The sequence below is a fragment of the Schistocerca americana genome, chromosome 7 (assembly GCF_021461395.2).
Source record: "Schistocerca americana isolate TAMUIC-IGC-003095 chromosome 7, iqSchAmer2.1, whole genome shotgun sequence".
NCBI classification, from domain to species: domain Eukaryota; kingdom Metazoa; phylum Arthropoda; class Insecta; order Orthoptera; family Acrididae; genus Schistocerca; species Schistocerca americana.
In genome coordinates, this window is record NC_060125.1 from 272,448,261 (window position 1) to 272,470,471 (window position 22,211).

The 22,211-nt window shown below is 39.1% G+C and overlaps 1 protein-coding gene across 1 annotated transcript in view; it reads right to left on the reverse strand.

Moving 5' to 3' along the window:
* Nucleotides 1–21,628, reverse strand: part of LOC124622106 (U3 small nucleolar RNA-associated protein 15 homolog) — a 42,913-nt gene extending 21,285 nt beyond the window's left edge. Inside the window, exons 1-7 of the mRNA XM_047147714.1 lie at nt 21,483–21,628; nt 21,181–21,273; nt 20,903–21,087; nt 16,312–16,435; nt 15,323–15,503; nt 14,982–15,202; nt 3,164–3,465 (exon numbers count right to left, since the gene is read on the reverse strand). Of these exons, the coding sequence (XP_047003670.1) occupies nt 3,164–3,465; nt 14,982–15,202; nt 15,323–15,503; nt 16,312–16,435; nt 20,903–21,087; nt 21,181–21,273; nt 21,483–21,572 (1,196 nt within the window). The 5' untranslated portion in view covers nt 21,573–21,628. The remainder of the gene's footprint in view (nt 1–3,163; nt 3,466–14,981; nt 15,203–15,322; nt 15,504–16,311; nt 16,436–20,902; nt 21,088–21,180; nt 21,274–21,482) is intronic.
* Nucleotides 21,629–22,211: the final 583 nt, after the last annotated feature.

A 22,211-nucleotide genomic window follows, 5' to 3' on the forward strand; every position in this document is an offset into this window, starting at 1 on the left:
TGGGAGCGGAGAATGTGTTGTGAAGATAACTTCCACCTGCACAGCTCAGAAAAGCTAGTGGTGAATGGAAAGATCCAGATGACTCCAGCACAATGACAGCCATTGAAATCCAGCACATTATGTTCAGCTGCATGATGTGCCACAGGGTGGTCTACTTTGCTCTTGGTCAAAGTTTGATGGTGGCTGTTAATGCTAGTGAATAGTACTTCCTATTCCAGTCCTGTCACAGGCTTATCCTACCCCATCAGAGGCCAGGCCACCTGTGAAAGTAGGATGTTATATATCACCCCTGCCGCACAGCTTTTAATATTGGTATGACTACTAGGATGAACAGCCGCCACAAAACTATGGCCAAGAGCAAAGTAAACCAACCGGTGCATAACATTCAGCTGAACATAACATGCTTAATTTCAATGACTGCTTCACTACCCGAGCCACCTGGATTCTTCCCTCCACCACTAGCTTTTATGAACTGCAGAGGTGGGGTTATCCTTACCACAAAAAGCATTCTCTGCTCCAGAAACTATCCTGCCCTCAACTTTCAATGACATACTGTCCCCACACTCATCAACTAATAGTTTCCATCCCATCTGTCCTATCATGTTTCTCAATATCTTTGTGTGCCACCCTCTACCAACGCACCTGCCCATCTTTCCCTGCTCCCTTCCTTTTTCACTCCCTGCTCCCCCCCCCCCCCCCCCCCCCAAATGCCCCGCTCCCTCAACTTTCCTGCCCCACAACCTCCTGACGCTGTGCCTGTTGGCAGTTTAGTCCCTGCTCACTCCGCCAGACAGCAATCTTCTCTCCCCCGACCCACACACTGTTACTCCTTCCCCTTCCCCATCCCCTCCAGATTGCTGCTTCCGTTCTACATGACTGTTACATTCCGGTCAAGCTGCCAGAGATGGTGGTCGCATGTGTATGAGCAGTGTGAATGGATGTATGCCTGTTTCCTTTTCTGACAAAGGCTATGGCTGAAAGCTAATATGTAAGTGTCTTTTAGTTGTGCCTGTCAGCAATTTAATGTGTCATCTTTACAGTAAGTTGTAATCTTTCTTTTCCCTACATTGTTGATATTCCTACCTAGAGTTTCCCTTTGTTTAACAATTCCAGACCCAATTTTTTTCTGGAGAAAGGAAAATTTTTCTTTATGCTGTAATGCTCTTAGGTGATCTTTTTAATGATGTTAGATGCAAGATTATTCAAAAACATGTAACCAAAACACACTCTGTAAACTTGGTTTCTTTGTATGGTCTAAAATAAACCATTCTGAAATATTCACTGTTGTGACAAACAAACTCGCCATTCAATAATTACACTGAAGAGCCAAAATACTAGTACACCTGCCCAATGACGTGTAGGGCCCCCGTGAGCACGATGAAGTGCCGCAGCATGACGTGGCATGGACTCAACTTATGTCTGAAGAAGTGCTGGAGGGAACTGACATCATCAATCCTGCAAGGCTGTCCATAAAAGTACAAGGGGGTGGCGATCCTTCTGAATAGCATGTTGCAAGACATCCCAGATATACACAAGAATGTTCATGTCTACAGAGTTTGGTGGCCAGCAGAAATGTTTAAACTCGGAAAAGTGTTCCTGGAGCCACTCTGTAGCAATTCTGGATGTGTGGGAAGTCGCACTGTGCTACTGGAATCACCCAAGTCCATCATAACGCACAATGGACATTAATGGATGCAGGTGATCAGACGGGATGCCTATGTATGTGTCACCTTTCAGAATCATATCTAGATGTACCAGGGGTACCATATCACTCCAACTGCACCATTACAGAGCCTCCACCAGCTTGAACAGCCCCCTGCTGACATGCAGGGTCCCTGGATTCATGAGGTTGTCTCCATACCCATACCCATACCCATTCCCATCCATCCATTCGATATAATTTGAAATGAGACTTGTCTGACTAGGGAACATGTTTCCAGTCATCAACAGTCCAATGTCGGTGTTGTTGAACCCAAGTGAGGTGTAAAGCTTTGTGTCGTGCAGTCACCAAGGGTACACTAGTAGGCCTTCAGCACCAAACACCCATACTGATTATGTTTTGTTGAATGGTTTGCATGCTAACACTTGTTTATGGCTAAGCACTGAAATCTGCAGCAATTTGGGGAAGGGTTGTACTTTTGCACATTGAACAATTCTCTTCAATTGTCATTGATCCCATTCTTACAGGATCTTTTTCCGGTCACAGTGATGTCAGAGATTTGATGTTTTACCAGATTCCTGATATTCACGGTACACTCATGGAATGGTCGTACACGAAAATCCCCACTTCATTGCTACCTCGGAGATGTTGTGTGTCACCGCTCATGCCGCGACGATAACACCATGTTCAATCTCACTTAAATCTTAATAACTTGCCATTGTAGCAGCAGTAACCGATCTATCAACTGCATCAGATACTTGTCTTATACAGACGTTGCCGATCTCAGTGCCATATTCTGCCTGTTTACATACCTCTGTATTTGAATATGCGTGCCTATACAAGTTTCTTTGGTTCTTCAGTTTGTAATGTAATATAACAATATTAATAATATTCATTTATACAGCGGAATATAACTAACCAGCCACTTCCGTGTATTCTGGGGATCACAAGCTCTGTGCACTGTTACAGCAACTTGATATTTTTCTGTAATGCCCAACAGGTGGCAGCACTTGAACATGTAAAATGTTTGAACATTCATAAATGTGTACATGAGGTATCCAATCGGGGAAAAATATTTCTGTTGCAACTAAAAGAGAGTAAAATTTAATGTATACAGTTGTAGCTAGTGGGTCTAAAAGGGTTAAATTAATGGTTTGATACACTCATACCCATTAGATCTGCCATCTTTGATATTCAGATCGTTACTTTCTTCCTTAATTATACATTTCTTCTCAGAGAACTTCAATGTCTCTTTTCCTAGGTCCTGAGTGAATGTCCCCTCTCCCCTCCACCCCAACCCCCTCCAAACATTCCTCTATTCTCCACAATGAATATTGTTGTTCTAGGAGTTAGCAATGTCATTATTTACTTTTTAGTGTTTCTGTGGAGTGGGCTGAAGTTGCAACCCTCTGACTCTATCTGTCTCCCTCTCTCTCCATCCATCCATCCATCCATCCATCCATCCTTCCACAAACATAAAACATATCCAAGGTAGTACATTACCTCATTAACTCCAGAAGCACACTCACTGTTACATGAGGAGTCTTGTTGACAACGTATGGTTTAAGAACGCAGTCCAGTGCCTTTGAGTATTGGAATTTTCTTAAATGTACATCATGGTTCGACATCTGCACAAGTTTCTTTTCGGGTACAACAACATCCACAGATGCTGGCTGGTAGTTATCTGGAGCATAACGATATGAGACTTTGCGTCTTTCTTGTCTGGATGGTTGAATTTCATCTTCCCGTCTAGATATTGATATCAAACCATCCACCATACCAGCTACAACTGTTTCATCCTTGGCCTGAAATTGTGGAAATTATATACATACTTATCTGCAACTCACAAGTAATTCAGCTATAACTGTTTCATCACTGGTCTAAAATTGTGAAATAACAGACTTTTAGAGGGGTAGGGACCAAAACAAGAAAATAGGTCGAGTAAACACAATCTTTGAAATGCGTACATTAACAGACATGAGCATCTCTTCATCTTCATTACTGTGAGACATATCTCTTCTACTGAAAGCTCTTTGCTTCCCGTATTTTGAGAGGTGGTAGTATGGACCAAAACAAGAAAAAATATCCACTAAACATGGACTCTAAAGTGCATTCCTGAAGAACTGTCAGCATTTGTTCATCTTCACTGGCATGAAACATACCTCTTCTACTGAAAACATGCTCTCAACTCTTAAGGTATGCAATTTAGAGCCCACATTTACTGGGAATTTTTTTCTTGTTTTGGTCCATACTATCACCTCTGAAAGTTTGTTGGTGAAGTTCTGGTTCACCCTATATGTACTTATCAGACACTTACAACAAATAAACTTATAAAATAATGCAGTACGTAATAGTAATAGTACTAACTGTCATGTACATGCACATTGCTCAACCAAATGCACCTATACAAGCAAAAGAGCTTTAAATTTCTTGAAGTTGATACTATAATTACTACACATCAGTTTATAATCCAGTGTTAACAGGCAGTCTTTTAACCAGAACATACTTTCATCCAGTGAACTTTCACTGGGCATCACTATCCATCCATCTGCCTGTACATCCATCAATCAATCAATCCACCCATCCATTCACTCACCACTATCTGTAAACCTCATCCTCAGAGACAAAGAGACATCAGAAATGCAGAACAAGTCAAAAGACAAGGGGTATTCAGAAAGTAAGTTCTGATTGGCCACAAAATGGAAACCACTGTGAAAATCAAAAATTTTTATTAGCAACAGTTAGCTGCAACTTCCAGCTACTTATCTACATAGCCGCCAATTCGACTTAGACACCTGTCGTAGTGTTGTACCAGCTTTCCCATAGCCTCCTCACAAAAGGCAGCACCCGTGCTTTCTGCCTCTATGTTGGTCTACAGCTCATTGTCTGTGCCAGAATGCTGTCTTCATAGCCAGTGGTTCATGTGAGCAGAGATGAAACTCAAAGGGAGTCAATTACGGAACGTACTGTGTGTGATCAAACATTTCCCATTGAAAACGCTACAGGAGCACCTTCATTGTCCCTGCAGAATGCGGCTGAGAATTGTCTTGAAGAAGGAAATGCATGACAGTTTTATTATTTGAGCTATATTGCTTTAGGCGCAATTTTTCACCAGGCCCTCATACTTGATTGGATACCATACTTTCTAGTAACCTTTATGTGCTCACTGTGCACACAGAACTGGAGAGAGCGACATGATGCAATCGACGGGTGTACTACAGACACTGACCAAAACATATGTGTAAAGCTTCTTCAGATTTTCACATTGGTTTCCATTTCGTGGGCAATCAGAACTTACGTTCCGAATAGCCCTCGTATGTATCTCTACAGGGATGCAAGGATGATAAACAGCTTCTATGGACTAATTTAACAACCAACTAGCATTAATGAGTGCTGACACATTAATTATTGAGGGCATTTACGATTCTCTAGTATCACTTAAAAGTGCTGTAAATTAATGTCCTACAAATCTAGTAGAACAGCCACAACACTGAACAATCTGCTGCTATTCTCATTATATTAGTTAGCTGTGCTTTTCTACTTTTCATAAACATAAAAATTATACCGATTATTACAGTAGGATAACTGAATGTAGTCTCATTTACAATGCCTACAATCCCCTAAAGTGCTAGGAAGAATCTGAAAATAACATTAGTTAGCAAGGTTTTGCCACACTGGTACTATGAAGCTGTTATTTTTCCCCAAGAGCATGGAACTCTACTGAATGGTTAAATGATGGTATTCCCTTGGGTAAAATATTCTGGAGATGAGATAGTCCACCATTTGGCTCTTCATGTGGGCATATGCAAGAGAATGCCATCAGGAAAAACAAAACTCGCACTGGAGCAGGAATGTTAAATCCTTTAACTGGGTATGTACACTAGAGAATTTAGAAAGAGAAATGGATAGACTGAAGTTAGATATATTGGAATTAGCAAAGTGCCTCGGCAGGAATAACAGGACATCTGGTTATGTGAGTGCAAGGTTATAAATACAAAACCAAATAGGAGTAATCCAGAAGTATGTCTAATAGTGACTAACAAAATGAGAATGCAGGTAAGCTTCTATAAACGGCACAGTGAATGCATTTTCATAGCCAAGAGAGACACAGTGCCATTGCTCACCACACTAGTAACTCAGTTTATATGGCAAGTAACTTTGGAGTTGTAGAGGGAGACTAAGTAATGAATACAGAAAACAAATTCAAATATATGTAGGTTGCAATGATTATTCTGAGATAATGAGACTTGCACAAGACAGGCTAGCATGAACAGTTTCATCAAATCAGTCTTCAGACTGAAGACCACAACAACAGGCTCAAATATTCAGATGGTATGTACAGAATGTGTTGCTAACAAGACATCATTTAATTCAGTTTCAAATTTCAAGTAACTTACTTAATACTTGTGATAAGGTTGTTAAAAATTTTTCTGCCAAATAAGAATTTCACCCTATACCTACGGACCTAAAAAATTCACATCTGTGATGAATGCCCGTATAGATATGAATTCTGCCTCAAAAGGCAAAAGGGTGAATATATGTACAAATTCTATTTCATAGCAGTTTGTAATCCGAGGAAATATTATATCAGAAAGCAAATACCAAAAAAATAAACAATTTTTTGGTTATGGAACTGCACAACATCTGGCGAAGCGCACTGTGGAAAGAGAAAGTGTGTATAAATGCATGTGCAAAATAAAGAGTGGGTCTATGTATGAACATAACAACATATCAGTGAGCTTGTAAGTTATGCTCTGGGTAGCTGTGTGGTCTCTGACATACACACTGTGTATGACAACATAGCAGTCAGCTGTGGGACATAGCACTGTATAACAAGGAAATGCCTACATTTCTCTGTTACGTAACACTGGAATCAAGCGAAATTGTGGACAATTTAACGTAGCAGTTTTAGGTGCAGGATGTTTGCAAGTATGGTTGCATAACACATCACTAAAGGTCAGGCCTGAACTGCTTCACTTACCATGCAGGCAACCTCAGCAAACATATGCGCATTAGCCATTAACAAATGCTTTGTGCACTCTGCTTAACTTTGCATTGTGCATAGCTCATTATTTTCTATCCTTATTTTGAAATGAATGAAGAGACTAATCCTGATCCATCATGTGGCTCAAGTATGAATTTTGAGACACCAGAAGGGTCCAGCCACCCTATGATCATGTGGCAGCTCTACTTTCACAGAAACACAGAACACAGCTGTTCAACAGAGAGTGGAAAAGGTGAAAAGCTGAAGGTACAAGATCAGGTGAATAAGGTGGTTGCAGAATTACTTCCAACCCCACTCTTATAGAGTGCTTTTTGTCAGTCTAGTAGAATATAGGCACTAGTTATCATGGAGTAGCATCACTTGACACAGTCTTCCTGGTCCTTGTTCTCAGACTGCATCTGCAAGGCATCTCAGTTGTTCACAATAAATGTCAGCAGTGATGGTTACACCCCAGGGAAGCAATTCATAGTACACTACACCACCGCTGTTCCACAAGATGCCTGACATTATCTTTTGGGATATGCACAGGTCTTTGTATGGGGAGATGCTGCTTTGTGTGGGCTCAACTATTCCCTTCTTTGTCTTATGTTAGCATAAAGACACCATTTCTCATCATCAGTAATGATACAGGGTAGGAATGGTTGGTATTATTCATGAGCCAATTGATGACAAGCAAGCAGCAACCATATACCTGATTTTTGAACCCTACTCTTTGCACTCAAATGTCACACAATGGTGGAATGATCAGAGTCCATGGCATTTGCCAGTTCTTGAGTACACTGATGTGGATAATTGTGATTAATGCATTTAAACAATTTCCATCAAACCTTGAAGATCTCCCTGAACATGGAGAATCATTAATGTCAAAGTGATCCTCCTTAAAACAAACCATTTATGTTGAAAATGTTTAGATTTCTTCACTTGGCACTCAATTTTGTAGTATCCTCAGCTCCACTAATTATCTCTAAATGACAAAATTACAACATTCAAACTTAAACATAGCAACAGTGAACTACAAATAAAAAAATGACAACTGATAAATAAAACCACAGCAAGCAGAATACCTACATGCAAAACAAAAATGCTATAAACTTATGCACCAACCTAACCTTTGTTTGTTCTGTCTGTAGTATGGTCAAGTATGGGTCACATAGTCCATGAAAGAGCTCTACAGTAAGGTAATTAGTGCTGATATGCTACAGATTTGAAATCATTGTTCTACAGATTTTGTAATTATCAAGATGTGTAGGAAATGAAAGATAATGCCAAGATGCACATCAAATCAGAGGCGCACTCTGTTCACCTGTGAGAAAATACTGCTGCTTCTCAACAAAAACATACATTTTCTGAAAGTCTAAATAAGACCAAAAGAAGCAAAGATTATTTTGGAAAAAGCTGTTGAGGTTTTCCTAAAGCAAATACTATTTATTTCCTAATTTTATTATTATTATTATTATTTATTATTATTATTACTAAATCCCCAATCAATGTCTCTCTTCTTTTGTGATCATTTTAGACTTCAGGCATATAATGAGGCAAACTTTTAAATCTATATGTCCAATTATTTACAAAAACTGCAACTTATTTTGCCAAAAATAGCTGCTACATTTTCAGGTCCCTACCCTATATCACTGACAAGAATGTAAAATCTGCACAGAAATGTCCACAATAGATCAATAGAGACTGAAACAATTTTTATATGTTTTAGTATGGTCTGCCACTGTTATTTGAAAATGTCTTTTATTATTGCCATAAATTAAGTAGTTAATGTAATAGCATGTAAGAATAAGTATTTGAAGGTCAATAGTGCTGCTATTGATTCTATGTAATATCCTCTGTTTATTTTTGCAGATTTAATACTTTATTGATCTTGGCTGCATTTTTAGGGATGACTATTCCATAAGGCACCCAGAGAAAAAATGTGCAACATCAGTTAGCATTCATTGGTAGAGATGATGACTATGAGTGATACCTTGGAGAGTCAATCATGTTTAACTGAGATGTGTGTTAAGTTGATTAATGCAATGATTTCTTTTTCATTTATTGTTTTTCTGGGCCAGGTGGTATAACATTCCCAGGAAAGCTAAATGCTCCTGTGATGAAATGTTCCATTGTCTGTTGAACCTTGCCTATCAGTATCATAACCCATATTCAGGAACTGCAATATACACAACATGAAAGAAAAACTCCATGTTCTACCCAGGGCAAATAGACACAGGTTTCCATGCCAGCTATACAGAGCAGATTACTGAACAATAGCCACAAACATACACAATTCCCATTTGAAAATCTAAAGCAAAAAGTTGAACTACTCAAGCAAGTAAATAAAGATCGTTAAACAAATCTGTTACAAAAATTGGAGATTTATTCACACCACAAAAACATGAAGACAAAATATCAAATGAAAACCCGGAAAATGTCTGAGCTTCTTCACATGCTTCGATAGTATCTTTAAGCAAGCAAACAAAATAGTTATAATAATAGAAGTACCTTTGTATAAAACAAATAGTTATTCAAACAATGAAAAATCCAGGATAGAATGTAACAATACCAGAGAAGGAAAGTTGCTACTCACCATACAGCGGAGATGCTGAGTCCCGATAGGCACAACAAAAATATTCACACAATTATAGCTTTCAGCCATTAAGGCCTTTGTCAGCAGTACACACACACACACACACACACACACACACACACACACACACACACAAAACGCAACTTGCAAACACATTTGCAGTCTCAGAGAGTTGAAACCACACTGTGAGCAGCAGCACCAGTGCATGATGGGAGTGGGGACTGAGTGGGGGTAAGGAGGAGGCTGGGGCAGGGAGGGGGAGGGATAGTATGGTGGGAGTGGCGGACAGTGGAGTGTTGCAGTTTAGACGGAGGGCAGGAAAGAAGGTGCGGAGGGGGGAGGGGGTAAGTAGTGGAAAGGAGAGAAATAAAAAGAAATTAAAAGACCGGGTGTGGCGGTGAAATGACGGCTGTGTAGTGCTGGAAAGGGAACAGGTGAGGGCTTTAGGATTCTGGGTTTTGCTAACTTATTCATGGGCCATGTAGAGGAATCCTTTCTAAAAATCCAGAATCATAAAGCCCTCATTTGGTTCAGATTCACTGATGAAATCTTTGCTATCTGGATTGAACGTGAGGACACCTTATTCACATTCCTCCAGAATCTCAACAACTTCTCCCCCATTTGCTTCACCTGGTCCCACTCAACCCAACAAGCCACCTTCCTAGATGCTGACCTTCACCTCAGAGATGGCTACATCAGTACCTCCGTCCATATCAAACCTACTAACCACCAGCAATACCTCCACTTCGACAGCTGCCACCCATTCCATACCAAGAAGTCCCTTCCGTACAGCCTAGCCACCCGTGGTCATCGCATCTGCAGTGACGAGCACTCCCTCTCAAAATATACCGAGGGTCTCACTGAAGCCTTCACTGACCGTAATTATCCTCCCATCCTTGTATAAAAACAAATCTCTCGTGCCTTATCTTTCCAGTCTACCACCACCTCCCAAAGTCCCACAGTCCGGCCACAGAGGAGCTTTCCCCTCATAACTCAGTACCATCCGGGACTGGAGCAACTGAATTACATTCTTCGCCAGGGTTTCGGTTACCTCTCGTCATGCCCTGAAATGAGAAATGTCCTGCCCACTATCCTTCCCACCCCTCCTACCGTGGTATTCCGCCATCCACTGAACCTACACGATATACTCGTCCATCCTTACACAACCCCTGCTCCCAATCCCTTACCTCATGGCTCATACCCCTGGAATAGACTTAGGTGCAAGACCTGTCCCATACATCCTCCTACCACCACCTACTCCAGTTCGGTCACTAACATCACCTATCCCATCAAAGGCAGGGCTACCTGCGAAACCAGTCATGTGATTTAAAAGCTAAGCTGCAATTACTGTGCTGCATTCTATGTAGGCATGACACCCAACAAGCTGTCTGCCCGCATGAACGGCCACCGACAAACTGTGGCCACAAAACACGTGGACCATCCTGTTGCTGAACACACTGCCAAACATGATATCTCTCATCTCAATGACTGCTTCACAGCCTGTGCCATATGGATTCTTCCCACCAACACCAGCTATTCTGAATTGCGCAGGTGGGAACTTACCCTGCAATACATCCTATGTTCCTGTAACCCTCCTGGCCTCAACCTTCGTTAGTCACTGCCCTCATCCATCCAGCCCCCTCCCTGTTCCCTTTCCAGCACTACACAGCCGTCATTTCACCACCACACCCAGTCTTCTAATTTCTTTTTATTTCTCTCTTTTCCACTACTTACCCCCTCCCCCCTCCGCACCTTCTCTCCTGCCCTCCGTCTAAGCTGCAACACTTCACTGTCCGCCACACCCACCATACTATCCCTCCCCCTCCCCGCCGCAGCCTCCTCCTTACCCCCACCCAGTCCCCACTCACATCATGCACTGTTGCTGCTGCTCGCAGTGTGGTTTCAGCTCTCTGAGACTGCAGACATGTGTGTGTGTGTGTGTGTGTGTGTGTGTGTGTGTGTGTCTACTGCTGACAAAGGTCTTAATGGCCAAAGCTATAATTGTGTGAATCTTTTTGTTGTGCCTATCGCGACTCAGCATCTCTGCTATATGGTGAGTAGTAACTTTCCTTCTCTAGTATTGTTAGAAATAGTTATTCAACTTACAGAAGAATAAGTACTCTTGGCATGAAAGAATATTATATCATAATGTATGGATGACCTGTAGCATTGTCTCTACTATGTGTCAAAATATCTTTGCAACTGTTTTCTTTTTGTACTTTTGCTGTTTTCAATATGTACTGTGCAATGAAAATTATGTGAGTGACGTTTAAAATGTGACAGTTTTGGCGTAGGTGGACTACAGGAAAATAATAAGTAAGAGCTTTTCCAAATTTGCCACTAACTCTATATAAAGACTGATCATTAATTACAAAATTGTGTGTGTAAATATTACACCAAAGGTAACAGAACAATGTAGCACCTCACGTACTGGAAACAAATGAAAAGTGTGAAATGTGAAAAATGTACTTGAAAATGGGAATCATTTCTTGAAAAAGGGCATGCAAGAGATAAATAAAAATAAAATCTTGACTGACAGCAGAAAAAATTTAGTTCATAAACACACCCATTATAAAATTTTAGCTCTTTGACAGTTTCGCTTTGAAGCTCAAATATGGCTCTACTTGTAGAAAAACATTTACATAGGGCAAACTGCAAGTAGCCCTCAGAAGAGTAGAAATGTATCCTATGACAAGTCAGTTTCTAAGTATCTTTGAGAAAAACAGAAGTATGGAGATGGCCCTGAAATTAATTTTCCTTGAGAAAAAAGACAGTTTATGAATGGGTATTCTTACAGTATAATGAAAACTTTGGATTATTGACTAATTGCATTTCTAGAGACCTCTAACCAAGTCAGCTCACAGTTTTGGTACTCTGTTGGACAGACACACTTAATAAGAATAATGGGTATTTTTCAGCAATTTAATGATTTTTCAAAATAAACAACTTCCAAAGTGAGGTTATTTAGAAAAGCATAAAAGTATAGTTATTTAACAAAGGTATTTGCGTAAACAGCAATAGATGTTGTCTGCACAAAGAAAGCAAAACAAAAAGCAAACCTCAAATGAAACTAGGAAATTAAGAATATGGTGAGAGTTTCAATCAAGCAATGATAGAACATGCTGAGTGAACCAAAACTATTTCAAAATAGCTCTGAAAGTATGTGGGTTGAGGCAGCAAAATTTTGGTAACTTAACATGCCAAAAACAAAAAAAACAACCTGAGTAGACAATGTGTTTCATCAGTTAAGATGGCAGATAGCACTGCACCAGACAACAGGGTGAAAACTTTACAAGCAATGAAAGATTTCCTTAAATGCTTGTGTTGGTCAAGAGACCATCAGAAGAACAGACAGTTATAAATACTGAAAATAATGAAATCCAAAATTAATGCTAAATGAGATAGATAAAGCCACTGCATGAAATGTGTATGGATGTGAACAATAGAAAGGTTTAACATGGGGGAAAAGGAAGTTTTTAATTATTTACAGAGTTGTTGTGGAAGGATACAGAAACAATGAAGTAATTCTTGTTCACAAAAAAGAACTGTACACCTAATAGCCTCTTCACTGTAATATACAATATACTGAGGTGATCAAAGTCATCAGATAGTGATACGCATATATACAAGGTATAAAAGGACAGTGCATTGGCAGAGCTGTCATCTGTGATGGTGTGATACTCAGATATGCAATTCAAACAGTGGAAAGTCCAGATTGGAATATCAACACTTATGAAACAGTAAGTAAGTATTCTATCTTTCTCATAATTGTTAACATATATAATTGTTGACCAAAAAAATTCTGCCTTAATGGTCAGGAATAAATTATTGAGGACTGAATTTGAGAGTAGAAAGAGGGAGGGAGGAGGGGATGAAAAATGGTAGAAACAGGTTGAGGTGAGGAAAAGCCAACAGATGTTCATATTTGACCCAGAATTTTCTACTATCAAGGGGATGTCAGTAAATCATACCCATCAGTAGACTTTTATAGAGAGACTAAAGTATGTTAGTGTTAGATCCCTCTAGAACTAGGCATTAGGGACAACTGTCAGTCAGTTTAATCACTAAAACCCTTTTAAAACAATCCAGAACAGGTAATGTGAGTTCGAGGGTGGTGCAGACCCCACGAAGGCATGGGCCCATGTTGTCAACAAGGCACTGTGCAAGCAGGTGGTGGCTACATAATGGTGTGAGCTGTGTCTGCATGGAATGGACTGGGTGCTCTGGTCCAACTGAACCAATCACTGACTGGGAATGGTTATGTTCAGCTACTTATTCCCAAACAACAATGGAATTTTTATGGATGATAATGGACCACGTCACTGCACCACAAATGTTCGCAACTGGTTAGAAGAACATTCTGGACAATTCAAGTGAATGATTTGGCTGCCCAGATTGTCTGACATGAATCCCATCGAACATTTATATCAAGAGGTCAGTGCACAAAATCCTGCACCAGCAACACTTCCGCAATTATGGATGGCTACAAAGGAAGCATGGCTTAATATTTCTGCAGGCGACGTCCAGAGACTTGTTGAGTCCATACCACATCGAGTTGCTGCACTAGGTCAAGCAAAAGGAGGTCTGACACAATATTAGGAGGTATCTGCAGACTTTTGACACCTCGGCATATACCAACTAAAATTGTTACCACATACAGAGGAAATATATGGGTTTTCAATCAAGCAAATGAAGGAGCTTCTTTTACAAGTGGATGTATGGCAATGTACCACTTGCAAATTACAATCAAGATGATTAAAAGGAGCAAGGAGTGTGATGTACCACATTTATTGCATTCACAATCATTTTAAAACTTTTGAGTCAGCTTTGGTGTAATCTGTACTAAAAGAACCTATAGAAACAAGGTATTGATGAACTTAAGCTAGTATACTGAAGAACACGCACATCAATGTTACAGATTCCATCAGTCTTTAGCAGTGTAGCCAACAATACAGAAATTACACAGGAGAGAGAGTGAATGAATGGCTCCATTTACTAGTTAATGTCCATGATCAAGGTGCCACACACCAGTCTGGCATACATAGGCCAGACATCAAAAATGCAATCACTGCAGAGACAGGAGGCCTATGACAGAGGGAGTACATGATGACCTTTGTAAGCATAGCGAAGCATCGCTCATATCGATATTCACAGTTGAGAGTGTGAATGGTAAACATTATTATTATTATTATTATTATTATTTGTTATTGCTTTCTATTTTTTTTAGCAGAGTTGAGAATTTTACAGTATAACTTGTGTTACAGTTTCATTCCTTAGTCACAAACGGCCTTCTAAATTTCTAGAAAGTGTTCCCTTTTGGTACACAATAGATGTATTCCAGATAATTCACTTCTGATTGAATTTAAACTCAACATTTTTAATTGGAAACTACAACTACAGAACCATAAAAATATGTTCAAAATATAATTAAATCTCTTCTCTGAAATGTTATTGGACATGTCATCCTGGATATGATGAACTACTAGTGAACATCCTGAAGGACACACTTCTTGTACACATTTTAATAATGACTAAATTAGTGGCACAAAAGGACAAAAGATATACACAGGGGGCATTTACTTTGCATGTACAGCAGCCAATATACCCATTTCCACAATGACAAAAGAAAACACCCACAAATGTTGGAAATACTTAACAAACAAGTGCAATCAAAAACTTAAATCTCAGAAAGGATAATATCAATCTGCATAACTACTTTTATATATGTACTGTACACTTACACTGACTCCAAAGCTTAATACAGCATTGGGGTAATCAAGGGTATGAACAACCTGGTATGTTGAAATATCATATATTTTGACATGGCGATCTAGAGAGCTTGAAAGAAGTCTCTTATTTTCAGAACACAATTTCAAACATGTAATTGTCTTGTGGTGCTGCGACACTTTTGCTAGCAATTTTCCTCCAGCAAGAGCATCCCAAACACGAATTTCTGTTCCTCCTGTAAAATATTATTTAAGTTTATTAGCACACTCTGATTTGCCAGCAGGCCATTCAAAAATAATAATGAACATATGAGCATAATATCTGCACCATGGCAACAATAATCTAATTTAATTACCAGCAGATAGAAACACTCCTCCACTTGGGAGAAATAATGTACTTTCAACAGGTGCACCATGGTCCACTTGGAACACAGCAGTTTTTGCGCGTGTATCATACATGCGCACAATATTATCATATCCTCCAGACAGTATTATGTCTGCAGATACTGGTGAGACGGTCCCAGCTCTAACATAATCCTGCACAAATTAGATAATGAATTAACATGCCACTAGAACTTTAAATAATTTTCAGAAACATGTTTGCAGTAATTGGTTACATTGTGTTATACACTGGGTAGGTATCCTGCAGTAGCAAATCGTAAGTAATAAATATGAGATTAGCATACATGTCAAAGTTGCTTCACATACAGGCTAATCTCATGTTTTGGATTAATTTAATTATGATGGGACAACTCTGACATTAAAAGTTCTGAGGCAACTCAGAATACCTCAAGGAATTCCCGCCAGTAAAGCAGAAAGTCAGCAAACATCCCTCTTGAGAAACAGTGCCTTGCAGCAGATAATATACTTAAATTTTGTTTAAATACGACAAAAGAGAAACAGATGTGATCACATGGCATAAAAGTAAATGGTAAGGTACTTCTTGATAATGAAGAAAATGGGGAAAAAAGAAAACAGATATTACTTCATTCATTGTAATGGAAACTTGATTAGTGGGTATGAAACTGGGTTCAAATATTATACTCTTGGTGAAATCATGACAGATGACAAACCAATTAATCGCTTCATAACATTCTTTTCAGAAAATTAATATACATTACTTCAGTTAAAATATCAATCATACTAAATGTTTTCAAGTATTATAAATGCAAAAATACATAAATAAGCCACGTTACACAATCTGTCTGAATTAAGAGCAGAGGATCTGCTAACACATTATATCATGGCACTGTGTGATTCTTTGTATCATCTATATTAAAAAATGTTCAACTGTAAAGGTCACAGAGCCACTTTATTAATGATTTTATCAAGTTTTAAAACTAACCGTATGCTCACTGAAGCTGATAACTTCCTTCTCACTAGGAATATCCCACAAGCAAACACTTTTGTCATCGGAGAAGCTAGCAATATGCGTTTTATCTGCTGTAAAGAAACAGCGATGCACAGCACTGGAATAAATATTAGGAACAACATTATAGAAAAAAACAAACACTTAATCAAAATAAAATTTAAAAAACTTTATTACAATGAAATTTAACTGCATTAAATTTGTAGGTTAATCAGTATACTGTTTGAGGAATTTTCATGTTGACTGAACAGTATCAAATTGTACTTTTATAATACATCACAAAATATGAATAGGAAAAAACATCAAAAATATGAGGAAAATGCAACACAGCAAACTGTTATGAAGAATCAACATATCACCAAACAAACAAAACAATAATGAATAGAAACCTAAAGGAGATGCTAATCGTCACTGAGGTTTCTTTTCCACCTTTACTATTAATCTTTCAATATCTGCTGCCAGTTAAAGTTTCACTTGATAGTTAAACAAAGTAATTTTATACATGAATTGCAGTAAGCACTTAATCACTACATTATTGCCTGTCACACTAAGAGAACACTTAGACACGGTTTTTCAGTGACTACATTCCAATCATTCTTTGAGCACAATAATGTATTATTGCTATAGAGAGATTCTATTCTCCATTACAAAGGATACAGCAGCTCAACTTATGAACTTGTATTCTGCAGAGCACATAAACTGATGCTGGGAAGTCTTTCATGGAATAAATATAACAGAGGAGTACAAGTAATCACTGACAAAATAGTTGAGATGTTGGACAGGTAAGGTCTTGAAGAGTTTTAACAATTTCAATTCCTTCAATAGTTTCAGCGATAAAACGGTTTTTCTCATCAATCCAAAGGGAATTCACAATTGAAAATACCCTTTCCACAACAGCATTTGGTAAAGCAAAAGCAAAAGTCACCAGTGTCTCTACATTTTTACATGAACTGCCTGTACTTTTGAGTATACGGAATACATCACACCATCTCTATCTGTTTCCAAATTAGCTTTTCCCCATTCCTCAAGAATCCTCAACAAAATGTTGTTCATGCACCCTATCTCATCAACAATTCATCTTCATCTATCTGACATGCTGCACCTGAATCTACTGTCTTAAGAGGTTTCAAACAATTTAAAAGTTCAGACCAAGAAACAGAATTTTTACATGTTATATAATGAACTGATTTCCGAGGTTGAAATGGAGAAATCCACTTTTCCAAATAAGCCACAAAAGTGTCCTAAAATAAGGTGGTAATTGTCTCGTATTTTGACTGATTGAAACTATCTACGTTTTCCGAGTTAATTAAAATTAAAGACATAAGTGAAGCTTTAAATTTACTGAATTTCCTATTACTGATTTTTTTCTTTAAGGAGCTCTAACTCCTCAGCTGATTCTGTAGCTGAAAATGAGGTTCTTTCCAACTTTTGGATTGAATTTGAAAACATTTTCAAGCTTTGTGTGAAACGAAGCTTCTCAAAAAACTGTTTCAGAAATGTAGGACACTTATCCTGAGACAGAAAATAAGATTTCAAAGGTTTGTAAGTACTGATAACTCTTGTAACCCCTGGCAACAATGACAACCATGTAGTTTTAATACTACCTAGAACTTACTTGTATTCTCTAGCAACAAAATCACAGAATGATTCCAGTTCCTCCACATGCACAGTGTAAATGTGAAAATATTAAAAAAATTTATTCACTATTGTTTCTATGTCAATAAGAACGTCTGCCCTTGTTTGAACTCCATTATTACCACATGCCTTGAATGTTCATCTTGAGAGCACTGTTCAGTTTGGAATAAACATTGCTTGTTCCTGCCTCTTGTACTCACCAAAGTTGGTATTACAGTTATCGGCACAAGCTGCAACAATCTCATTAACTATCTCTTGCTTTTTTTAAAAATACACACAATATAGCTAGTTAACAATTCTGTCGTTTCTCCACCTGTGTTCTGAAGATAGATTGCTTTGCACTGAACACCTTTAAGCTTTTGTGATTTGATGCATCAATCATCACAGACATATATTTAGCATCTTCAAGTTCTGACTGAACTTCATGCATTGCATACACAGATAACACATTCACTCAATTGACTCCTACATGTGAATTTCTTCTCAGACAGGCCTCTGATGAGAAGAGTCATGCAGACCATTGGACAGAAATAATGATTGTGTTTTGTGGCGTGTAATGCAAACAGCCCTACTTCTGTAGTGATATGTTTATCTTCGTCTGTTTTTATTTATTCATACATACAAAGGAAGCTACAGTGCTAGAGTTTTCACAGAAAATGCCAACAGGCACTTCTTTTTCTTTACGTGCTGTGTTGTATCGACATGTCCTCCGTGTTCAATAGAAAAAACTGAATGACACAATGCACATTCTACCTTAGTGCTCATGGTTTCCTTCAAGAAAGGGGACTCTCCTTTATTGTTTTTTGAGGAAGAAAACTTTATTTTCCCCATATTAATGGGAGCGTGTTAGTTTCAAAAAGATCAAACAACAGACAATGGACTGCACTAAAGCAACTGATAACGACGTCCCCACCCCGGAGATCCGAATGGGGGACTATTTTACCTCCGGAATATTTTACCCAAGAGGGCACCATCATCATTTAATCATACAGTAATGCTACATGCCCTTGGGAAAAATTACGGCTGTAGTTTCCCCTTGCTTTCAGCCATTCGCAGTACCAGCACAGCAAGGCCGTTTTGGTTAGTGTTACAAGGCCAGATCAGTCAATCATCCAGACTGTTGCCCCTGCAACTACTGAAAAGGCTGCTGCCCCTTTTCAGGAACCACACGTTTGTCTGGCCTCTCAACAGATACCCCTCCGTTCTGGTTGCACCTATGGTACAGCTATCTGTATCGTTGAGGCACGCAAGCCTCCCCACCAACGGCAAGGTCCATGGTTCATGGGGAGGGATTTACAATTATGTAAACTGAAGGTGGAGGGGACAGAATGGAAAGGAAATATTCATGTCAACTGCATTGGGAATCAGTGGCAATAACTGAAAATATGTGCCAGAATGGGATTCGAGCCTGGCATCTCCTGCTTACTTGGCAGTTAAGTTAACCACTGCACTATCTGGACACAGTATTTATCACAACTGTATGGACAACCTCGCATGCCCCGTGGCCAATGCTCATTACCACCTCATGTTATCTATTGGCTGTCCCCATCTGTGTCCTCCATGTTTGCTACTTTGAGATTCGTGCAGGATGTTGAACACAATTATGCATCTGCACTGAAGAAGGTGGATTCATTGGCCATCAAGATAACTGTTTTACGAATGTGAGGTGTTCGGGTCGACAGAAGCGTCCGATCCAACGCGTCGGCTTTGACCCGTGACGTAAGGGTGTTGTCGTGTGTGACGTCATGACGGCGTGGAGTTTGGTTTGAGTGTGGCTGTCTCCAGTTCCGTTTTATCTTATTTTATTTACTTTTCTGATCTGTTCGTTCTATCTCGTGAGATTTTTTTTTTTAATTTAAAAACACTTATCACTTATTTTAATTATCTGTTTCCTCGAATTTCTGTTTTAGTTTATTATATTTATCTTTCTGATCTGTTCGTTCTATCCCATGAGATTTTTTTAAAAAAAGACACAAAACACTAATCAGCTACTGAAGCATCTTTATCTTCTATGGGTTGCAGGGGTTACGACCCCTGGGGAGGTGGGTGGGTATTCATGCATGGCTGTCTTCACTTACACGTTGTAGCTACGCAAGGCGTCTAAATTTGTTTATATTTAGTTTGCCAGCCACCCAAAACACCCCATTTCCCGCGCTTGTCCCGTTAATGTCATTAGGCTTCTTGTGGAAAGTGTGTGTGTTTGTTTTTGTTTCCGCCATATTTGTGACGTCATGGGTCAAAGCAGACGGGTGGGATCGGACGCTTCCGTATTTCCGAGGTGCTCTTACGGGCATGTCCAAAATAACAGGCATCGTGCATTCATAAAATAGTAATAATGACAAGAATAATACTTTAACGGCTGTACCACACAAGTGGCAACGAGTATCAGTAATGCAAGTAGGTGTGTTTGCTAATAAGAACAAATCTTCACACAGTATATAGTCATGATAGTGCACAAATGAATGTTAAATTTTATCTCCTCTAAATTACTGAAACCCACTTATAGTTATGTATCTTCCGCAATGACTTACATGTTAAAATATTGAGAACAGTGTATAGTCTTAGCTAGACATCACTTGATGCAATGCTAGTCTCATGCACTATGCTATGAACTGACTTGCAAGTCAACATAACTGTCTGTGGGTGTGTATAACCACTCAAATCCGCCATGGCTTCAATAAAATAGTGATTTTATAAATGAGTAACTGTCCACATTTCATCATAATTCATAATGAGATTTCAATTCCATCGAATATTGTAAACAAAACAGCTGAAGCAACAAGAAAAGTTCTATCCTAGGTGATTAAGGCCATGAGAACTTACATTCGAAACAAATTATCAAACGAGAAAAGCATAGGCTCAAACAAGGCTCTCCTTCAAGTTTAGTGTTTATAGCGTTATTTGCAACAGGTGACTACTTAAAATATCTTACCTCTTATGCCCTTTAAACACCCTTAAAAGTGACTTCGATGACACGTCAAACAGTTTCACATGTGCCTCTTCACCTCCAGCACAGAGAAGTCTTCCATCCGACCTGAATGATCCACCGTAAGCGGTTTCACGAAAACGACTCAAATTCTTGTACACTTGCCTTGTGATCGCATTATAAACCTGGACCTGTTGATGCAATTAAAGAATTTACTTTCAAATTCCTGAAACAGGTCTTAAGTGAATGTCAATCAATTTAAACAACTTAAATTGCAAACTAACTTTCACGGAACAAGTAACTGCAAAATAGTGGGGTTCGACGGGTGAAAAATCAATGAAGTCCACAGGACCAAATTCTTTCAACAGGACAGGAACCTACAACACAAACAAATCACATCAACATAATAAAAACCATTTTAGATTTACCGTACCAAGTTACATCACTTAAAAATGTATTATTTCTGTATTACGCGGTAGAATTAAGACTGTTATGTCACTGTCATAAGCAGACTAACAAATAACAGTTTCGAGGAAAAATAAAAATCGATGAGTAATACTGTATGCATGTCAAATGTAAACGTTACCCCCAATTTTTTCCAGTAGATAGTGTCGGGAGTAGTTTTAACTCCCGGTTTCGTGTATATTTTTACATTTGTTTTCTTGAAGGAAGCCATAACCTACAAAGCATCACCACACACGCTGTAAACATTAACCTTGCCAAACCTGTTGAAAACAATTTCCCAAAGATTGCGGTTGCTGCAGAGCTATCATACACCCCCAATAACTGGTGCCATTTAAATTGCGACCTGTGATAAATTCTTACATCGTACGCAGTTAAAGGCCCGTCCACACGCAACGATCTGTCTGCGCACATCACATCTGCGCAGACAGATCGTTGCGTGTGGACAGAAGATTTGCACCAACCTGAGGTGTGTGCAAACCTGGAAGTTGGAGTTGGAGGTTTGAGCGAAACCTCTCAAATCTGTGGGTTCAAACCACATCTGCGCAGACAAGTTGGAGCGTGTGGACAGGAGATCGCCGCAAATCTGGCGCGAAACAGCTGTTTGCTCAGTCTAGTGTTTGTATTTGTGCGCACAGGGCTTTAAAATGGCTGATACTCGTCAGTGTTCTCGAGAGTTTGTAAGTGAATTCATTGAAACATACAGAAACCACCCATGTTTGTGGAAGATTAAAAGTAAAGAATATAGTGACCGAGGCAAAAAGACAGCAGCATACAATGCTATACTTGAAAAATTGCGGGCAGTTGACGCCTCGCAAACAGAAACTGTAATAAAAAAAATCGTTGCGAACTG